General features: G+C 39.5%; 1 protein-coding gene across 1 annotated transcript in view; it reads left to right on the forward strand.

Moving 5' to 3' along the window:
* Positions 1-19,279, forward strand: part of OPHN1 (oligophrenin 1) — a 336,244-nt gene that overhangs the window by 261,558 nt on the left and 55,407 nt on the right. Inside the window, exon 19 of the mRNA XM_066356302.1 lies at positions 7,051-7,210. Coding sequence (XP_066212399.1) covers positions 7,051-7,210 — 160 coding nt within the window. The remainder of the gene's footprint in view (positions 1-7,050; positions 7,211-19,279) is intronic.

Here is a 19,279-nt window from a genome sequence, read left to right on the forward strand (position 1 = left end):
ATAGAATACACGATGATGTTGTGTGTTTTACACAGAATCACATATGGAGATGCATGATATTGGTTGATACCCCTTACTGGTTTTAAGATTGACCATTGCTCTATTCTTTAAACATGTGTATGTAAGTTTGGTATTGAATACACAATATTTCCTGTCAATCCATGTATCTTGGCACATCTAAACAATGAGAAATAATTTTACCACCAGTCATGCTAATTAACAAAGCCACTGGTGTTGATTGGAGATGAAGTTAGCTGACCTTATAGTAGCCCTTCTGGTTTCTGATTAGTCTTTTAAATACTAATTAATCAACCCTGGAGTATGTAATATGTTAACCTCTGCTAGGGTATGCATGAAAACTACCAAGCACATATTTTAAATGTCATCAATTCTAAGGGGCACTTTTCTGTTTCTATTTGTAGCCTGAATTCAGTATGCATCTTAGAATCAGTGGTTTCTTAAAATCACTGTTGTCAGGAGTGTTTTTGATGTAATTATCATAACCTTCACATGCGTGAACTTGGTAATAGCTGCTCACATCATAGTCATTTTGGTTAACTTATGTTCATTGTTGTTTTTTATTTAAAATGTCTTAAAAATATTACATAGTGATTTGAAAATAAAATGATTTTTCTTTCTCAGTAGTACAGGAAATAATGGAGTGGTTGCAATTGATGGCATTGATGAAATTCAGGACATTGTACTTGCTGTGTTGAAGTATTTCAAGTTAGTGATTACAGATCATGTCACACCAGGAGAAGAAACCAAAGATATCTGTCCTTAAGAGCACAGCACCAGTGTGATCAATACACTCTCAATCTCCATTAGTATCTTGACCTTTCAAAAATGTTTTATTATGCAAGATTTCAAGTATATACAAAAATGGAAGGAATAGCCTAGGAATTATCTCCTATATATAAAATATATAAAAATATGGTTATATATATTTTTTATTTTTTAGTTACAGCTGACATACAATATTATATCAGTTTCAGGTGGACAACATAGTGAGTAGACATTTATATAACTTACAAAGTGAGCACCTCATGAGCCTTGCACCCCCCTGGCACCACACACAGTTATGACAATATTATTACCTGTGTTCCTCAGGCTGGACTTTACATTCCCATAACTGTTTGTATAACTGGTGATTTTCACATCTCAATCCCTTCTCCTTTTTGTCACAAAAAATTAAAATAAATGAACAAAAGAAACAGAAACAAAATTATAGATACAGAGAACAGCTTAATTGTTAGTAGGTAGGGGGCCAGGGGGGTGGAGGAAAAGTCTGTAGTGTTCTTCACACGCACATCATGCTTCACATGCCCATCATGCAGCGTCGACAGTTAGCAGTATGTGGCCGGTCTAGTTCCATCTGGATCAGCTATTTCTCCTCCTACATTATTTTGAAGCAACTTCAAAATATATTTATTCATTCATAATTATTACAGTATATATACTGAAAAAGTAAAAGTTCTTTGTGCAGACAAACAATATAATGATCACATCTGGAAATAAATTTATTTTTATAAATTAAATGCATTATTTATACTTTAATATCAAATATTCTATTTCATATTTTCAGTAATCTAAAGTATATCATGTATTTTTCTTTAAATTAGGATCCAAATAACATCCACACATAGTAATCAGTTGAAATGCTTTTTGAAGCCTGTTTAATCTGTAACACAAATCAGCAAATGTTTTCCGCTGATAATTAGGGCAGATTTTAGGCTACGTGAGCTCTATGCACTCTGGCATGACTGCTCAGTTCTTCCTTTGTGAATGTGTGAGTGAATGGACGTCATTGTGCTGCAAGAAAATTTTATTTTATTTACAAAAACAGTCGGAAGGTTGGACTTGGCCTCAAAGTCATAGCTTGGTTACTCCCTGAGCTATAGCAGTAGCTCTCAAACTCTTGTGTGTATCAGAATCACTTGAAGGGCTGAAAAACAACACAGAGGCCACGCTTGATGAAATACAGGCTAAGGCTTCTTTGTTTTTACTATGTTCCCAATCTATAAGTTTTCCATTCATCTCCTTTTTTTCTTGTAATTTTTGTGATAAAGAAAATAAGTCATTTGTCTTTTAAGGTTTACCATAGTTAGATCAAGAGGCTTGCTTTGATTCTAGTTCTTTTTTATTTTGGGGGGGAGATTTTGTTTGTTTGTTTGTTTTCTTGTATAGAGTGGAAGGCCAAACATACTTACTAGATGGTTCTGTTCTCTTCCAAGAGTAGACACATAATGTATGGCTGTCTTTCCCCTCCCCCTATTATTTTCTTTTTTTTAAGAAAAATTTTATTTATTGATTTTTAGTGAGAAAGAAAAGGGAGAAGAGAGACTGAGAGAGAGAGAGAGAGAGAGAGAGAGAGAGAGAGAGACCAAGAATCAAACTGGCAACCTTTGTGCTTTGTGACGATACTCCAACTAACTATCCAGCTAGCCTTCTCCTGCACTATTTTCAAGAGAAGGACTTAGAGCAGGGGTCCCCAAACTTTTTACACAGGGGGCCAGGTCACTGTCCCTCAGACCGTTGGAGGGCTGAACTATAAAAAAAACTATGAACAAATCCCTATGCATACTGCACATATCTTATTTTAAAGTATAAAAACAAAACGGGAACAAATACAATATTTAAAATAAAAAACAAGTAAATTTAAATCAACAAACTGACCATTAATTCAATGGGAACTATGGGCCTGCTTTTAGCTAATGAGATGGTCAATGTGCTCCTCTCACTGACCACCAATGAAAAAGGTGCCCCTTCCAGAAGTGCGGCAGGGGCCGGATAAATGGCCTCGGGGCCTTATGTGGCCCGCGGGCCATAGTTTGGGGACCCCTGACTTAGAGTCAATGAAAGGCAGAGCCAGAAGGCTCTTTATATCACCTAAAGACCTTCTCCTTTTACAGATGAGGAAACACATACCTAGGGATAGGAAAAAATGGCCAAAGTCACACAGCACATTAATGATGGCACTGATTTTAATGAATTTATTTATTTTATTTTTATTATTTACTGAGGTATAGCTGACAAATAAAAATTGTATATATTTAAGGTGTACAACCTGATGTTTGGTGTGGATATACATTGTGAAAGAATCACTACAAACAAGGCTAAATGATATCTCTATTACCTCACATAGTTACCATTTTCTTTCCTTCTTAATTTTGTGATGAGACTACTTCAGATGTACCTTAGTAAATTTTAAATATGCAATACAGTACTGTTGTTAACTCTATTCACAATTGCTGTACATTAGATTTCCAGAATTTACTTAACTTACATAGCTGAAACTTTGTACCTCTTGACATTACCTTCCCATTTTCTCCATCCTCTCAGCCCATTGCAGCCACCATTCTACCTTGTATTTCTGAAAGTTTGACTATTTTAGATTCCACATATAAGTGAAATCATGCAGTATTTGTCTTTCTGTGTCTGCTTATTTCACTTAGCATAATGTCCTCCAGGTTCATCTACGCTGTTGCCAATGGCAGGATTTCCTTCTATTTTAAGGCTGATTAATATTTCCTTGTGTTTATATATTTATTTATATGCCCACCTGTGGACATTTAGGTTGTTTCCCTATCTTGGCTATTGAGAGTCGTATTGCAATAAACATGGGTGTGTAGATATCTTTGTGCGATTCTAATTTCATTTGCTTTGGATATATACCCACAAGTTGGATTGCTGGATCATAAGGGTAGTTCTAATTATAGATATTTTAATATGTGAGCTCTGAGCTGAACCATTTAATCAAAATTATTTTTTCCTAAACTGAAGGTTTTTACAACCTCCATCTGATACCCATTCCTTTGTTTTAAATGTCAATATTTAACAAGTTGTATTCATTTTCTCTAGTTCATGTGGACTATGTAGAATTTTATATTTCTTTGCTGTCACATCATATCACAAGGTTCTAACTAAATCAGCTACTCACAATCCCCCCCTTTTTTGTTTTATCCATCTTCTTAACCCACAGTTTGGAGTATAACTTATGCCTCTTAATGATTTTCAGAATGTAACTTAAGTAGACACTTCTCCAACGAGGACATGTAGAAGGTCAATAGATGTATGAAAAGATGCTCAACTCAGACTCTCCTTGTACGTCTCTGGCACTATGCACCCATAATGCTTTGGGAGAAATTTTAAGAATGACTGCAACACAAGCTGAGGCGGCTGCCACTGGCAGAGCCCACAGCTGTGTGTGACCTGGGTAGGGTTTGACCTCTGGGTGTGATCAGGGTGGGGCTAGTGTGGCTCCCCATGCTAATGCCTTGTGGGTCAGTGGTTGACACAGAAATTTTGGCATTGCCTTGTGAGTCAGTGGTTGACACAGAAAATTTGGTATTCATAGGCGATATAGGAGAGGAACTCTCACATGGACTTTGGTGGCTGTCCCTCTAGCCCCGTTCTTGAAGCTACACAACTCAGCCTCACCCTGTATGACACCGGCACCCTTCCAGACATTGTCTCTTTGTCGGAGTCCATAGTGAATGCCTTTGAGCAAGATTTTCTTTGCTGTTTTTTTTTTAATTGGATATCTGGGTTCCAGCGGCCTTTTGTCTCACTGAGGCACATATTTAATCCCTGCTGACTTTCAGAGCCAGATTTTATGTAGGCTCCTCTTCTCAGCACTGGAGCTCTAGGCTGGGGAGCCTGGATTAGAGTTGAGACCCCTTTCTCATCAGATGAGTCCTCTGAAGCTGAGATAGTCCTCAGGTTTCCCTGTCACCAAATGTGGATGAGGGGTCAGTCCACTTTGCATCTCTACCTCTCCTGTCTGTTTCTTTATAGCCTCAATTGTACAACTTCTGTTCAGGTATATCTAGATATTTGTCCAGTTTGATTTTCTGTAATTTAATTGTAATTTTGATGTAGTTATGGGAGGAGGTGAGTCCGACTTCTACCTGCTCTGCCATTTTGGATGGGTTTTGAAAATTAGTATTTGTTATGGGCTGTCTCATCTCCTCACCTCCCAGCCCTGCAGCTATTTTGACCAAAGGACAGCACATATTTTGCCTCCAGTACTATTTGAAATAGAGGCACTCATTTTAAATAATGAATTGGTACCTGCTGGATGCCACACACTCACACTTGGATGTTTTTTACCATCTAGTAAGAGAGGCAGGGCATAAACAGCAAATTGCAATATACTCCATTTGCCAGTGTGTCTGTTAGTCAAGTGAGGACAGTGGGTCGGGGTGGCCTTGAAGACGATATCAGGTAAAGTGAATCTCAGTTGATAAAAACACATTCTTTAGATCTAGATGAAGGGGGACATTCTAAGCAGAGCAAATGGCATGAGCAAAGACATGGAAGTCTAAAACAACATGCCTCAGCCAGAAAGTCTGACCTCAGCAATGTGGGATATCAAGTGTCTGAGGTCAGCAGTGCCTAAGCGGAGAGTCCTGGGGAGGTAAGAATAAGAGCTGATACTTCTAATGAATTATTTCCAGGATACCATGCCAAAGCCATTTAGCTCTCTATTCAACATCCCTCTGAGGTCAATACTATTTTTGCAAGTAGGAAAACCGAAGCCCAGAAAGTTTAGGTCACCAAGAGTCACTGTTGCACAGCTAATGAGCTACCCATGTCAGCTTCAGAGTCCAAGCTGGCATTGGGATTAGAAATAGATGTCAAGTTACAAGTGGCCTTAACTTCTACTTTCATGAAAGTTTGTTCTGTCCTATAAAAAACAGGACACCAGTAAAAGGAATTTAACTGAGGAGGAAGGATCAGAAAATTTGGGATTGAAGGCCCTCCTGTAATTAGACTGTTTGTAACTTTAGGCAAATATTTTTTCCTTCTTTGGACTCCTTTTTTTTTTCATCTGTAAAATGAGGACAGTGATAAAAGGCTAACCTTAAGGATCCCTTTCAGCTCTTTGAGTGTTTGCTTCTCTAACTTGGGATAGGGAAGGGCCTGGATTCCTAACTGGTGGGGCTGGTAGACTCTCTATGTACTGTTTTCTTCTTTATATATATTACATCTCTTGCCTGGAATGCCATATTACTTCCCTCCTTTCTTTCCAAATACTTTCTAACTATAGAACCCCCACAATCTACTTTTTTATTCTTCTATAGTGGTACTAAGTTAGCTAGGTCTCACTTTTTAAAAAATTGAGTGTATTGGGGCAAACATGGTTAACATAACCATGCAGGTTTCAGGTGTCCAATTCTATAGCACATCTCTGTAGTCCCCATTATGTGTCCACCCCCCCCAAGTCAAGTCTTCTCAAAAGTTAAAAATGGAACTGCTTTATGACCCAGCACTTTCACTTCTGGATGTATACCCAAAGAACCCCCCCCCCCAAACAAACAAACAAACAAAAAACCAAAAAAACGAATTTGAAAGACTACATATATACCTATGTTCACTGCAGCATTATTTACAATAGCCAAGCTTTGGAAGCTGTCCAAGTGCCCCTCAGTAAATAGATGAGTGGATAAAAAAAAGCCGTAGTACATTTACACAGTCGAATACTACACGGCCATAAAAAAGAAGAAAATCTTACCTTTTATGACAGCATGAATGGACCTGGAGAGTATTTTGCTAATGAAATAAGCCAGGCAAAAAAGAAGACAAGTATTGTATGATTTCACTCATAGGTGGAATCTAATGAACAAAATGAACTAACAAGCAGAATAGATACAGACTCACACAGAGAGAGCATGCTGACAGCTATTGGTGTGAGGAATGTGTGAAGGGGTATGGAGGGATTGAGCAAAAAAGGACAAAAAATAAAAAGAGAGAGAGAGAGAAAGAGAAAGACTTATAGTCACAGACAAACAATGTGGTGATTATTGGGGGGGAGGTTGGAGAAGTATATGGGGGTGATAAATGGTGATGGACAAAGGCTATGTCTCACTTTGGCCCTTAATTATATAATGTCTTATATTCTTTCTTTCTTTTGTAATGTTTTCTTGCCATTTGGGGTTTCTCCTTCTCTTTTACATTTTATTTTCACTTCTTATATCCACTAACAGTCTTAATTGCACGGGGGTCTTGGAGAGAATCTTGTTAATCATTTTCTCTCTCTTCCGGCAGTGTGTGTGGGCACAGCAAAGAGAATTTTATGACGCCCTCCAACATGGCGGTGATATTTGGTCCCACGCTGATGAGAGCTCAGGAGGATACTGTGGCTGCCATGATGAACATCAAATTCCAGAACATTGTGGTAGAAATCCTCATTGAGCACTTTGTCAAGGTATGTATTTGCTGTACTTGCCATCAGTCTTCTAAACATGTAACACTTTCCATCACCACCTTTCAGAGCTGTGTCTCCCTTCCTGGCTCAAGCTGATAGTGGAAGGAAATTCCACTGTGGCACAATGGCATTTAATAGCACTTCTGCCCTGATGTAAGTCACTCAGCAAGTACTGCTTTATTATATATAAGTATCTCATTATCAGGCACCATGCTTGCCGGTCCAGAAGTAGGAAAATATCACTGTCTGTGACTACAAGAGGCTAGCAGTGTAATATAGTGGTAGCCATGTAAAAAAGGCAATTGAGGACTGTAAAGTGGTGTGTGTGCAGGAAAACCATGAGACACCTAGATTTCCTTAAACCCTTCTCATTCTGAAATAATTTAAGGTGGTGTATTTTATATGATACATAAAATATGAGGTAAGGCCCTGGCCGCTTGGTTCAGTGGTAGAGCGTTGGCCTGGTGTGCAGGAGTCCCGGGTTTGATTCCTGGCCAGGGCATACAGGAGAAGCACCCATCTGCTTCTCCACCTCTCCCCCTCTCCTTCCTCTCTGTCTCTCTCTTCCCCTCCTGCAGCCAAGGCTCCACTGGAGCAAAGTTGGCCCGGGCTCTGAGGATGGCTCCATGGCCTCTGCCTCAGGCACTAGAATGGCCCTGGTTGCAACAGAGCAATGCCCCAGATGGGCAGAGCATTGCCCCCTGGTGGGCATGCCGGGTGGATCCCGATCGGGCACATGTGGGAGTCTGTCTGACTACCTCCCTGTTTCCAACTTCAGAAAAATACAAAAAAAAATGAGGTAGTGTACATTATAATGAAGCTCAAGCGCATTAGGCTAAGTGAAATAAGCTAGTCAGTGGAAAAGACCAGTAACCATATGATTTCACTTACATGTGGAATCTAATGAACAAAATGAACTAACAGGCAAAATAGAGGCAGACTCAGAAGAGACTGACAGCTGTCGGAGGTAGGACAGAAAATGAACCCAGGAATGAGGCTAACAAAAAATATGTATTGACAAGTCTTGTACACTTGTTTCAGATGTTCCTACATTTAATTCTACACTTTACAGCAACAGTGCCATCCTAACAGAGCATACATAATTCAATAACAACTTTTCTGCAATGGGACAAGACTGATACCGTATTTTTCACCCCATAAGACGCACTCCCCCCCCCAAGTGGATGGGAAAATGCCCATGCATCTTTTTATTTTTTTTTTTTTTTTTATTTTTTACAGAGACAGAGAGTGAGTCAGAGAGAGGGATAAACAGGGACAGACAGACAGGAACGGAGAGAGATGAGAAGCATCAATCATTAGTTTTTCATTGCGCGTTGCGACACCTTAGTTGTTCATTGATTGCTTTCTCATATGTGCCTTGACCATGGGCCTTCAGCAGACCGAGTAACCCCTTGCTGGAGCCAGCGGCCTTGGGTTCAAGCTGATGGGCTTTTGCTCAAACCAGATGAGCCCACGCTCAAGCTGGCAACCTCGGGATCTCGAACCTGGGTCCTCTGCATCCCAGTCCGACGCTCTATCCACTGCGCTACCGCCTGGTCAGGCTGCCCATGCATCTTATGGAGTGAAAAACACAGTATTTTGTTAAATATTTTAATACACCATTTGGTTCAGAACATTTTTTTATCTTATTTTCCTCCTTAAAACCCTAGATGTGTCTTATGGTCAGGTACGTCTTATGGAGCAAAAACTATGGTAACTCCGGTGGTGTCTACAATTCAAATCCAAGGTCTGCTGCTAGATGTATTAATAGATATATTAGATTGGATATAGGTTAGGTTTCTAAGACTCTACATATCAATACTGTGGCTCCAACATAAAAGACATTTATTTCTTTGCTGTGGAAGAGTCCAGCAAGGTAGTTCAGGGCTGGTATGGTATTTTGACAGAGGCCTGCATCCGGGTTTCCTCCTTATTGCTCTTCCATCCTGAAGGTACTGCTTCATGTGCACGACCGGATAGCTTCTATATCCTATCAATCAAGAAGGATGACAGAAAGGGAAGTGGAAGATACAGTCCTTTGCTTTAAGGTCTTGATCTGAAACTCATGCATATTACTTTCATTAATTTACTGTTTGTCAGAATCTAATCTCATGGTCAGATCTAGCTCTAAGGGAGTCAGGGAAGTGTAGTTTTTTAGGGGGACATCCATGTCCCCAGTCTTTTTTTTTTTTTTTAATTTTTTTTTTAATTTTATTTATTCATTTTAGAGAGGAGAGAGAAAGGGAGAAAGAGAGACAGAGAGGGAGAGAGAGAGGAGAGAGAGACAGAGAGAGAAGGTGGGGAGGAGCTAGAAGCATCAACTCCCATATGTGCCTTGACCAGGCAAGCCCAGGGTTTCGAACCGGCGACCTCAGCATTTCCAGGTCGACGCTTTATCCACTGCGCCACCACAGGTCAGGCGTCCCCAGTCTTTTGTATATGTAAGTACAGGGCATGCTGAGCCCAGACTCTGATTGTTTGGGGTTTGTAGACCTTTCAGAAATTCCATAGCATGGATTGAGGCCAGCCTCTTATGAATAACAGCCGTTGAAAGATGTTCAGGCCTGTGAATGAGTTAGATGGGGCAGGTGCTCAGGAAATCAGCAGGGTGAGGTGAGTTTGATGGAGACTCTTATTTGGCAGTTGCTTTCAGGCTGGGTTGGGAGGAGGGCTCATTAAAGGAAAAATGGTGCCTGCCTGCCAGCGCTGCTGTGATAGGGCTCAACACAGGGACGCAAAGGCCCCTCCGGTTCTGACCTGAAGCCAGATGGCTTAATAATTCCTCCCCATTTGTTTCTGGCACTTTTCAATCTGCTTCTCCACTGCTGAAGTGCATGGACCTTTTAAGAGGACCACCTGGGATTCCAGCAGCCCTCCATCACCCCAGAGGGAATCCTCACTGATTTTCTTAAAGATATTTTATTTATTGATTTTTTTTAGAAAGAGGAGAGAGAAAAGTAAGGGGCGGGGGAGGAGCATGAAGCATCAACTCATATGTTGGGCGGATAAAATGTATTATGCTCACTTTGTTAAAGATGCCATCGCCCAGGTGATATTAATGTGTGTTGGAGGCAGACAGGATCATTGTAGCCTGGGGCTTGGTTTTGGGATTAAGCCTCTCCCACCCGTCTTGATGTGGGGTGGTACAATCCAATCATGCCTCAGAGAAGTGACTTTGTATTAGAGACTTCCCTGTTATGTATATTGGATTAAGGGTTTGGATTTCTACACTATAAAATGGGGACGGAACGAGAGTTTGGGCTCTTGGTTCCTGAGATTAGCATGAGAGAGCAGAGAAAGTAGAGCCAGCAGCGGAAGGCGGCCACGTGGAGGAGGCCAGGAAAAGCAGCCAAGATGGTGGAGTGCTGAGTGAGATGCCAGTTTGTACAGAGTTTGTATCTGGGATAAGGCAGGAGATGGGGAACTGAGGAGAAGAAGGCTGGTGAGCTAGAAACCTTTGATTCTAGGAAACTCGGATAAGTCAGTGGCTTTGTGAGCACTGAGTGTGAGTGGGTTTTGGAGCCCAGTGTATGTTTTTACTTGCCCGCCGGGTGCAAGGTAGGATTAAAGGCTATGGCCCACCAGTTTTTGGCTCCATGGTTTCTTTACCGACTGTCCGAATCAAATGCGAACCTGCATGGGCCGGGCTGCTGTGATGGTGGCCCTGGCCCTGCCTGCTGGCTTTACATCATAGTAGTTGCATCTCGCCTGTGCCTTGACTGGGCTAGCCTGGGTTTTCGAACCAGTGACTACAACATTCCAGGTTGATGCTCCATCCACTGTGCTACCGCAGCTCAGGCCTCGCTGATTTTCATAGCAAGGTGTTGTGGGGTGTTCTCCTCTCGGCACTGGTGCTCCAGACTGAAAAGTCTGATGGGGGGAAGGGATCCCTCATGACTCTGGGGGAACCCTCAGAACTGAGATATTCCTCCTGATTTTTAACTGCCACATGTGGTTGTAGAACCAGCCTGTTTTGCATCTCTACCCCTTCTACCAATATTAATGTTTTTTTTTTATATATCCTTAGATATGAGTTCTGTTTAGTTAGTTTTCAGTGATTCTCAACGGTTATTGTTCTATAATTTAGTTATTTTGATTCATTTGGTCATGGGAGGAGGTGAACATAGCATTTACCTACTCCACCATCTTGACAGAAGTCAGTGTTTTTGCAATTTTAAATACAGTAGTCAAGATGACCTCACTGAGAAGATCACCTCTGAGCAGATGCCCATAGGTAATAAAGGAGTGGTTTATGCTACTATCTAGTGGGAAAGCATTCCAAGCTGAGCAAATGGTAGATACAAAATCCCTGAGGCAGAATTATGCTATCATGTTCAAGGCACGACAAGGTGGCCAGATTGGCTCGAACATATTGAACAAAAGAAGAAATAGAAGGTGATGGGCTCAGAAAGGAAATGGAGAGGGAAGCTCAGCAGATCCTGTAGTGCTTTAGAATCCATTGGGAGGAGTTTGACTTTGCTGTCTGTGTAAGATAGAAGGAAGTTTTGGACCAGAGAAGTGACATTATTTTTCTTATGTTTAGCAGGATGATTCTAGTTAGGAGAGTAGCTATAGAGAAACAAGGTTAGAAGTAAGGAGACTAATTGGGAAGCTCTTTCAATAATGCAGTCAAGAAATGGTTGTATGGTGGTGAGGGTAGCAACTGTGAAGATGTTGAGAACTGGTCAGATTCTAAATATATTTTGGAGGCAGAGCCAACAGATTTGCTGACAAATTATATGTGAGATGTGGCAAAAAGAGAAGGGCCATGGGTAGCTTCAACGTTTATTTGTTTGTTTGTTTTTTGTTGTTGTTATTGTTTTTCATCTGAACAAGATAGGCAAACCTGGAGGGGAGCAGATTGGAAACTGAAGAGCAGAAATTAAATTTCGGTAAAATTAAGATAGCTATGCTTATGAGACACCTGAGGTCAGAGAAGAGAGAAGGATTAGAAAAATCAAGTTGGCTTTCAATAGCATAAAGGAAGTGATTAAAACCATGTGAATGAATAGCCTTTCTTATGGAATACTTGTTGCAAAATAATAAGTGTTAGACCAAGGAGTGATATCTAGGGAGTGCGTATATTTGAAGGGCCGATTGGAGAGACCACAAAACATAGTGGAAAAGAATGGTCAGTGATAGGAAAACTAGAAGATAGGGAGCCCCAGACTCTTAGAGTTTTAGAGGGAAAGAGTGGACAGTAATTTAAATTTCCCAAGATACATCATGTAGAATAAGCACTTAAAAGTATCTACTGCTTTAAATGTTTTTAAATTTGCAAACTATAAGTGATGCATGTACATTGTAAAAATTTCAAACTATGAAGTATAGAATGAAAAGCAATTCTACTACCCTTTACCTATGCTCAAGTCCTAGTTACAATCTTCATGCAATAATGTCTTATTTGCCGTTGGAACAAAGAAAAAAGTACATGTATACACATACACATGCATTAATACCTTTGATTGATTTTAATATGTATATAGTATTCCTCTACAAACTACAGCTGAAAACCCTGGACATTAATTTAAAAAGCCCCCTGCTCTACTGAGCTAGCCAGGCGCCTACAAAACATTCTTTATGAAGACAACACAAAAAAACTCTGAAATATGGAGGGAAGAAGGAAGACCAGACTGGCTAGGGACCTTGGAACTTTAGCAGTGACATGGCCATGAGTCACTTATGTTTTGCTTTTGCCTCATATCTCTCAGATTGGGAAGTCTGGAAGCTGAAAACCTAAGAAACTAACAGATGCAGTCTAAAATGTTCCCAGCAAAAGCCTGCTCTGTATAGCCAAAGGACCCAGAAGGAGACAGCCTAAAACACAAAAATGTTAGATAATAACTTCTCTACTTCAAGAAAAGAACACAGACAAAAATGCAGCTCCATCCCCACCCCTGCCAGCAAAGGCTAAGTGGAGAACCTGGAGTTCTACTTTTCCCAGACTGTAACAATGAACGCTACTGCCTTCTCATACCCTATGTATTGGTATCAAGAAGGCCAAGTGGTGGTCCTGGCTGGTTGGTTCAGTGGTAGAGCATGGGCTTGGCCTGTAGAAGTTCCAGGTTTGATTCCCATTCAGGGCATACAGGGGAGGCAACTCTCTGCTTCTCCTTCCCTCCCCCTTCTCTCTCTCTCTCTCTCTTTCTTCCCCTCCTGCAGTTATGACTTGATTGATTTGTGTGTGTTGGCCCTGGGTGCTGAGGATGGCTCCATCGAGCCTCTGCCTCAGGTGCTAAAAAGAGCTTGGTTGTAAGGGGCCCCAAATGGGCAGAGCATCGGCCCCAGATGGGGGTTGCTGGGTGGATCCTGGTTGGATCCCAGTTGGGGTGCATGTGGGAATCTGTCTATCTTTCCTCCTGTCACTTAAAAAAAAATTAAAAAAGAAGACCAAGTGGGACACTGGACTTTTTTCCACACCTGGTGGTAATGAGACAATTGCTCCCTTTCCCTCCAGTATAATTAGCAATCATGTGAAACACCTAGACTCTTATGCCCATTTAAGGACTAAGTAGCATCAGAAGAAGCATGTTAGAAATACAAAAATTTTACCACCACTCAGTGCTAATACAGCCACCACACTGTGCTATCAGTGGAGAGACCATGGAATAATACTGAGATACTCCTTCCCCTCCAGCCAGAGTGGTATCATTAGAGGCCTAACAAGAAGCATAAACTCCTATTCCTGCCTAGTAGTAATAATGAGTGTTTTCCTCCCATTGGGATGTCAGTGGGGGCCAAGTGGAAAACTGGCCATGATGAGGCTGTGCCCCTCCCCTGCAGTGGCAGTGTCTGAAGAGGCCTGTTAAAACAGAAGAGATAAGTAAAACTAAAACTCACATAATACACAAATTTACAGACTTTGGTTGAAAATCATTTATCATACCAAGAACCAGGAAGGTCTCAACATTAATGAGAAATAATCATCAATAGACATCAACACCAAGATGACACAGATATTAATTATCTGACAAGAATTTTAAAGTAGCCATCATAAAAATGTTTTAATGAGCAAATAAGAATATATTTGAAGCAAATGAAAGAATAGAAAATCTTAGCAAAGTAATAGAAAGTTTATGCAAAGAAATAAAGAAGAACCAAGTAAAAATTTTAGAAATGTAAAATGCAGTAAGAGAAATTTTAAAATCTAATGGATGCGCTCAACAATAGAATGGAGAAGACAGGAAAGAGAGTGAACTTTAAGAATAACAGAAACTATGCAATCCAAACAACAGAAGACAAAGAGATTTTGCAGCTGGCAACCTATCCTAGAAGAATAGCTAAAGGAAGTTCTCTAAACAAAAAAGACACAATAGGAGAAGGAATCATTGAATATCAGAAAGAAAGAAAGAATGAAACAGAAAAATTATGGCTAAATTTAATAGACTTTTCTTCTCTCAAGTTTTCTCAATTGTGTTTCATGATTAAAGCATAATTTCCCCAGCTTTATTGAAATAAAGCAGTAATTATAATATGATCTGATGCGATTCTGAATGTGTTTGGAGGAAATGCTTAAGACAATTGTATTAAATGGAAGAAAGAGCATAAAGAACATCGAGGGAGATAAAGTTTGTATATTTCACCAAAGAGGTGAAATGCTGACTGCGGTAGCCTTTTACAACTTATATGTGTACAATATAATATCTGTAGCAACCACTAAAATTTATCCAAAGAGATGTATGCCAAAACACTATAAATATATCAAATTGGAATTATAAAATTTGTTCAAGAAAACATAACAATCCTAATGTTTATGTACCAAACAACAAACTTTAAGATACATGAAAGAAAAACTTTTAGAGCTGAAAGGAGAAATGAAAAAATTTATAGTTATATTTGGAGATTTTAACATCCGTTTCTCAACAAGTAAAAAATCCACAAGACAGAAATCAGAAATTAGTTAGTAGGCTTTAAGACCATCATTAACCAACAGGATCTAATTGGCATTATAGAAAACTTCAACCCAACAATAGCAGAATATACACTGTTTTCAAGTGACCATAGAACATATAACAAGAAAAACTTTATCCTGAGCCATTAAACAAATATAAAAAAAAAATGAAAAAAAAAAATGAAATCATGTATGATGGTTTCTCTGACTAAAAAGTGGAATCAAACTAAAAATCAATAACAGAAAGGCAGCAGAGGCTTGGCAGAAAAAATGTTAATGTTGGAGAACCCAGCTTCCCCTCCCCCACAAAGATCAATGATTAGACAGTTATCTGTGAAAAAAAAAAAAAAAAAAAAAAAAAAAAAGCTCTGTGAGACCTCTAGGGTCCACCTAGGAAGATTAGCAACACAGTGGAACAAAACAACTGAGAAGAATTGCACAGGAAGAGAAGGAAGACTAACTTCATTTTGACTGCATCATCCTGTTCCTCAAATTGGCATTGTTCAGTGCCAAGAAGGAACTGCCTGGCTAGAAAGATTCCCTTTCATCAGGAAAGGAAGAACAGGGAAAGTGACTAGCTTTTCTAGCTCTCAGAGCACTGTGTGAAGTTCCCACTTCTGTTTCACCACTCAGGTCAGCAAAACTGAGGTGTATACAGCTCCCTAGGAACGTGGCAAAAAACTAGAGGCTGTTATTAGCATGCATGCAGTAGGGATTGATCAAAGGCCACAGAGACCTGTTCTGAAGACAAATTCAGCATTTTCCACCACTTACAAAGCCAACAACCAGCATAGACACTATGGACCCAGCTTTCTCCCTACAGTTATTCTTGTTTCTGAATGCCAGCCACCTGAGCCACTCTCCCTTCCCTTCCCACATTTACCTATGGTGGAGCCCAAGAACCATTTAAGGCCTCTGTATCGGCACAAGTTTAAAGCATTAGAGGCCTGGAGAAGACACAAATGGAAAGCTATGTTCATGGATCAGTGGAATTAGTATTGTTAAAATGTCTATATTACCTAAAGCCATCTTTATATTTCATGCACTCTTTCACAAAATTTCAGTGATATTTTTCACAGAAATACAAAAAGTTATCCCAAAGTTTGTATGGTGTCACAAAAAGCCCTGAATAGCTAAAGCAATACTGAGAAAGTAGAACAGAGCCAAGACATCATACTGCCTGATTTCAAACTATAGTATAAGGTTATAGTAATAAAAACTGTATGGTGTTCTGGCCGGTTAGCTCAGTGGTAGGGTGTCAGCCTGGTGTGTGGATGTCTTGGGTTCAGTTCTTGGTCAGGGCACACAGGAGGGGTACCCATCTGATTCTTCACCCATCCCCCTCTTGCTTTTCTCTCTTTCTTACTCTCTTCCCCTCCTGCCCTCTTGCAGCCATGGCTTGATTAGAGCAAGTTGGCCCTGGGCGCTGAGGATGGCTCCATGGCCTCTGCTTCAGGTGCTAAAATAGCTTGATTGCCAGGCAACAGAATAGTGGTTGCAGATGGGCAGAGCATTGCCCCCTAGTGGGCTTGCCGGGTGAGTCCTTGTTGGGGCACATGTGAGAGTCTGTCTGTCTGCCTCCCCTCCTCTCACTAGATAAAAACAAAACAAAACAAAACTGTATGGCAGTGGCATAAACAATAGACAATAGGCCAGTGGAACAGAATTAAGGCTTAGAAATAACTGCTGCTTATACAATCACTGAGTATTTGACAAGGGAGCCAAGAATGCTCATTAGAGATAGGATAGTCTCTTTCATAATGGTTTTGAGAAGACGGGCTAGCCACAGTTAGAAGAATAAAACTGGACCCCTTCTAACACTATTCACAAAAATTTACTCAAAATTGATAAAAAAAACTTAAACATAAAACCATAAAACTCTTTAAAGAAAACATAGAATACTCCTTGACATTGTTCCTTGCAGTGATTTCCTGGATTTGACACCAAAAGCATAAGCAACAAAAGCAAAAATAAGTTAGTGGGACCTCATCAAACTAAAATGCTGCTGCATGCATAAAGAAACAATGAATTGGAAAGGCAGTGTATAGAATGGGAGAAAATATTTGCAAACCTTACATCGAATAAAGAGTTAATATCCAAAAAAATATATATAGAACTAATACAACTCAATAGTTAACAAACCAAACAGCCCAGTTAAGAAATGGACAGAGCCTGAATGGTGGTAGTGCAGTGGATAGAGCGTTAACCTGGAATGCTGATGTCCCAGGTTTCCAAATCCCGAGGTTGCCAGCTTGAGTGTGGGCTTATCTGGCTTGAGTGCAGGCTCGCCAGCTTGAACACAGGATTATCAACATGATCCCAAGGTCACTGGCTTGAGCCCAAAGGTCGCTAGCTTGAGCAAGGAGTCACTGGCTCAGCTGGAGCCCCCCAGTCAAGGCACATATGAGAAAGTAATCAATGAACATCTAAAGTGATGCAACTATGAGTTAATGCTTTTCATCTTTCTCTCTTTCTGTCGCTCACTCTGTGTCTCAAAAAACCCCCCAAAAAACAAAAACAAAAACAAACAGAAATGGGCAGAAAACCTGAATAGACATTTTTTCCAAAAAAGTACAGCCACTGTGGAAAATAGTATGGAAATTTCTAAACGAAAATTAAAAATAAAACTACCATATAAGCCACAATCCCATTTCTGTGTATACATCCAAAGAAAATGAAAACCAGGAACAAGATGGAGGATATCATACCAATCTTGTAGATCTGAAGAGGACAGTAAGGGATTAATATGCACATAAATTTGATGCCTTAAATGAAATGAACCAGTTCTTTAAAAAATACAGACTAACAAAATTAATCTAATATCAAATAGATCACTTGAGTATCCAGAATCTATAAAGGGTGTTTAATCCATAATTAAATATCATCTGAAGAACAAATCTTTATGCCAGATGGTTTTACTGGAGAATCCTACCAAATATATTACAAAAAAGAAAAAAAAAATAACACCAATTTTACACAATCTTTTCCCGGAAAACAAAATGGGAGGAAACAAACACTCTGTGACACATTGTATAAAGGCAGTGTTTTCCTGACTCCAAAACCAAAAATAACAGTACGAAAAAGAAAACTTTAGACCACTATCTCTCACAAATATAGGTCAAAATTAATTAAAAAGATGTTAACGGACACAGTTCAGCAAAATAAAGAAATTGTATACACCATGATCGGGTAGGATATATTCCAGGAAGGCAAGGTGGTTCATCTAATTTGAAAATCAAACAATGTATTATTTGTTTATTTATTTATTTTAGATTCCACATATAAGTGTAAGTATACAGTATTGTTCTTCCTTTTTCTGACTTCCTTCACTTAGCATATTCCCCCCTAGCTGCATCCCTGTTGTCTCAAATGGAAAAATTTCATTCTTTATATCGCTGAGTAAACAAACTGATGGCTGCCAGAGGGTGGGGGAGGGCATGTGTGAAAAGGTAAAGGGATAAGGAAGTACAAATCAGCAGTTCATAAATAGTCATGAGAATATAAAGTACAGCAGAAGGAAAATAGTAGATAGTATTGCAATAACTATGTATGATGACAGATGGGTACTAGACAGAAGTGTTGGAGTGATTACTGCATAAGGTATATTAATGTCTAATCACTATGTAGTATACCTGAAACTAACATATTTTATGTCAACTATAATTGAAAAGTAAATATAAAAAAAGAAAACAAACTATATTCTACCATATTAGCAAAATCACACAAACATCAATTTATGCAGAATAAATATTTGAAAAAATCAACAAACATGCCTAAAACAAACAAAAAACTCAGAAAACTAGGAATAGGGGATAATGATCTCAACTTTGAATGAACATTCACAAAAAAACCCCAAAACAAACAAAACTAAAAATATCCAATCCTGTAGCTATCATCATACTTAGTAGTAAAAGATGCTTTCCCTTTAAGGTTGAGAATAGTGTACTCACTACCGCTATTCAACATGATAATGGAATTTCCCTCAGTGCAATTTGGTAAGAAAAAGAAATAAAACACATACAAGTCAGGAAGAAACAAATATAATTTTTCCTATTTGCCTATGACATGATTGTCTATATAGAAAATCCCAAGTTGTCTATAAAAAATACTCCTGAACTAATAAGGGTGTTTGTCATCATTATAGGTTATAACACCAACATGCAAAAATCAATTGTATT

The sequence above is a fragment of the Saccopteryx leptura genome, chromosome X, assembly GCF_036850995.1.
Source record: "Saccopteryx leptura isolate mSacLep1 chromosome X, mSacLep1_pri_phased_curated, whole genome shotgun sequence".
NCBI classification, from domain to species: Eukaryota; Metazoa; Chordata; class Mammalia; order Chiroptera; family Emballonuridae; genus Saccopteryx; species Saccopteryx leptura.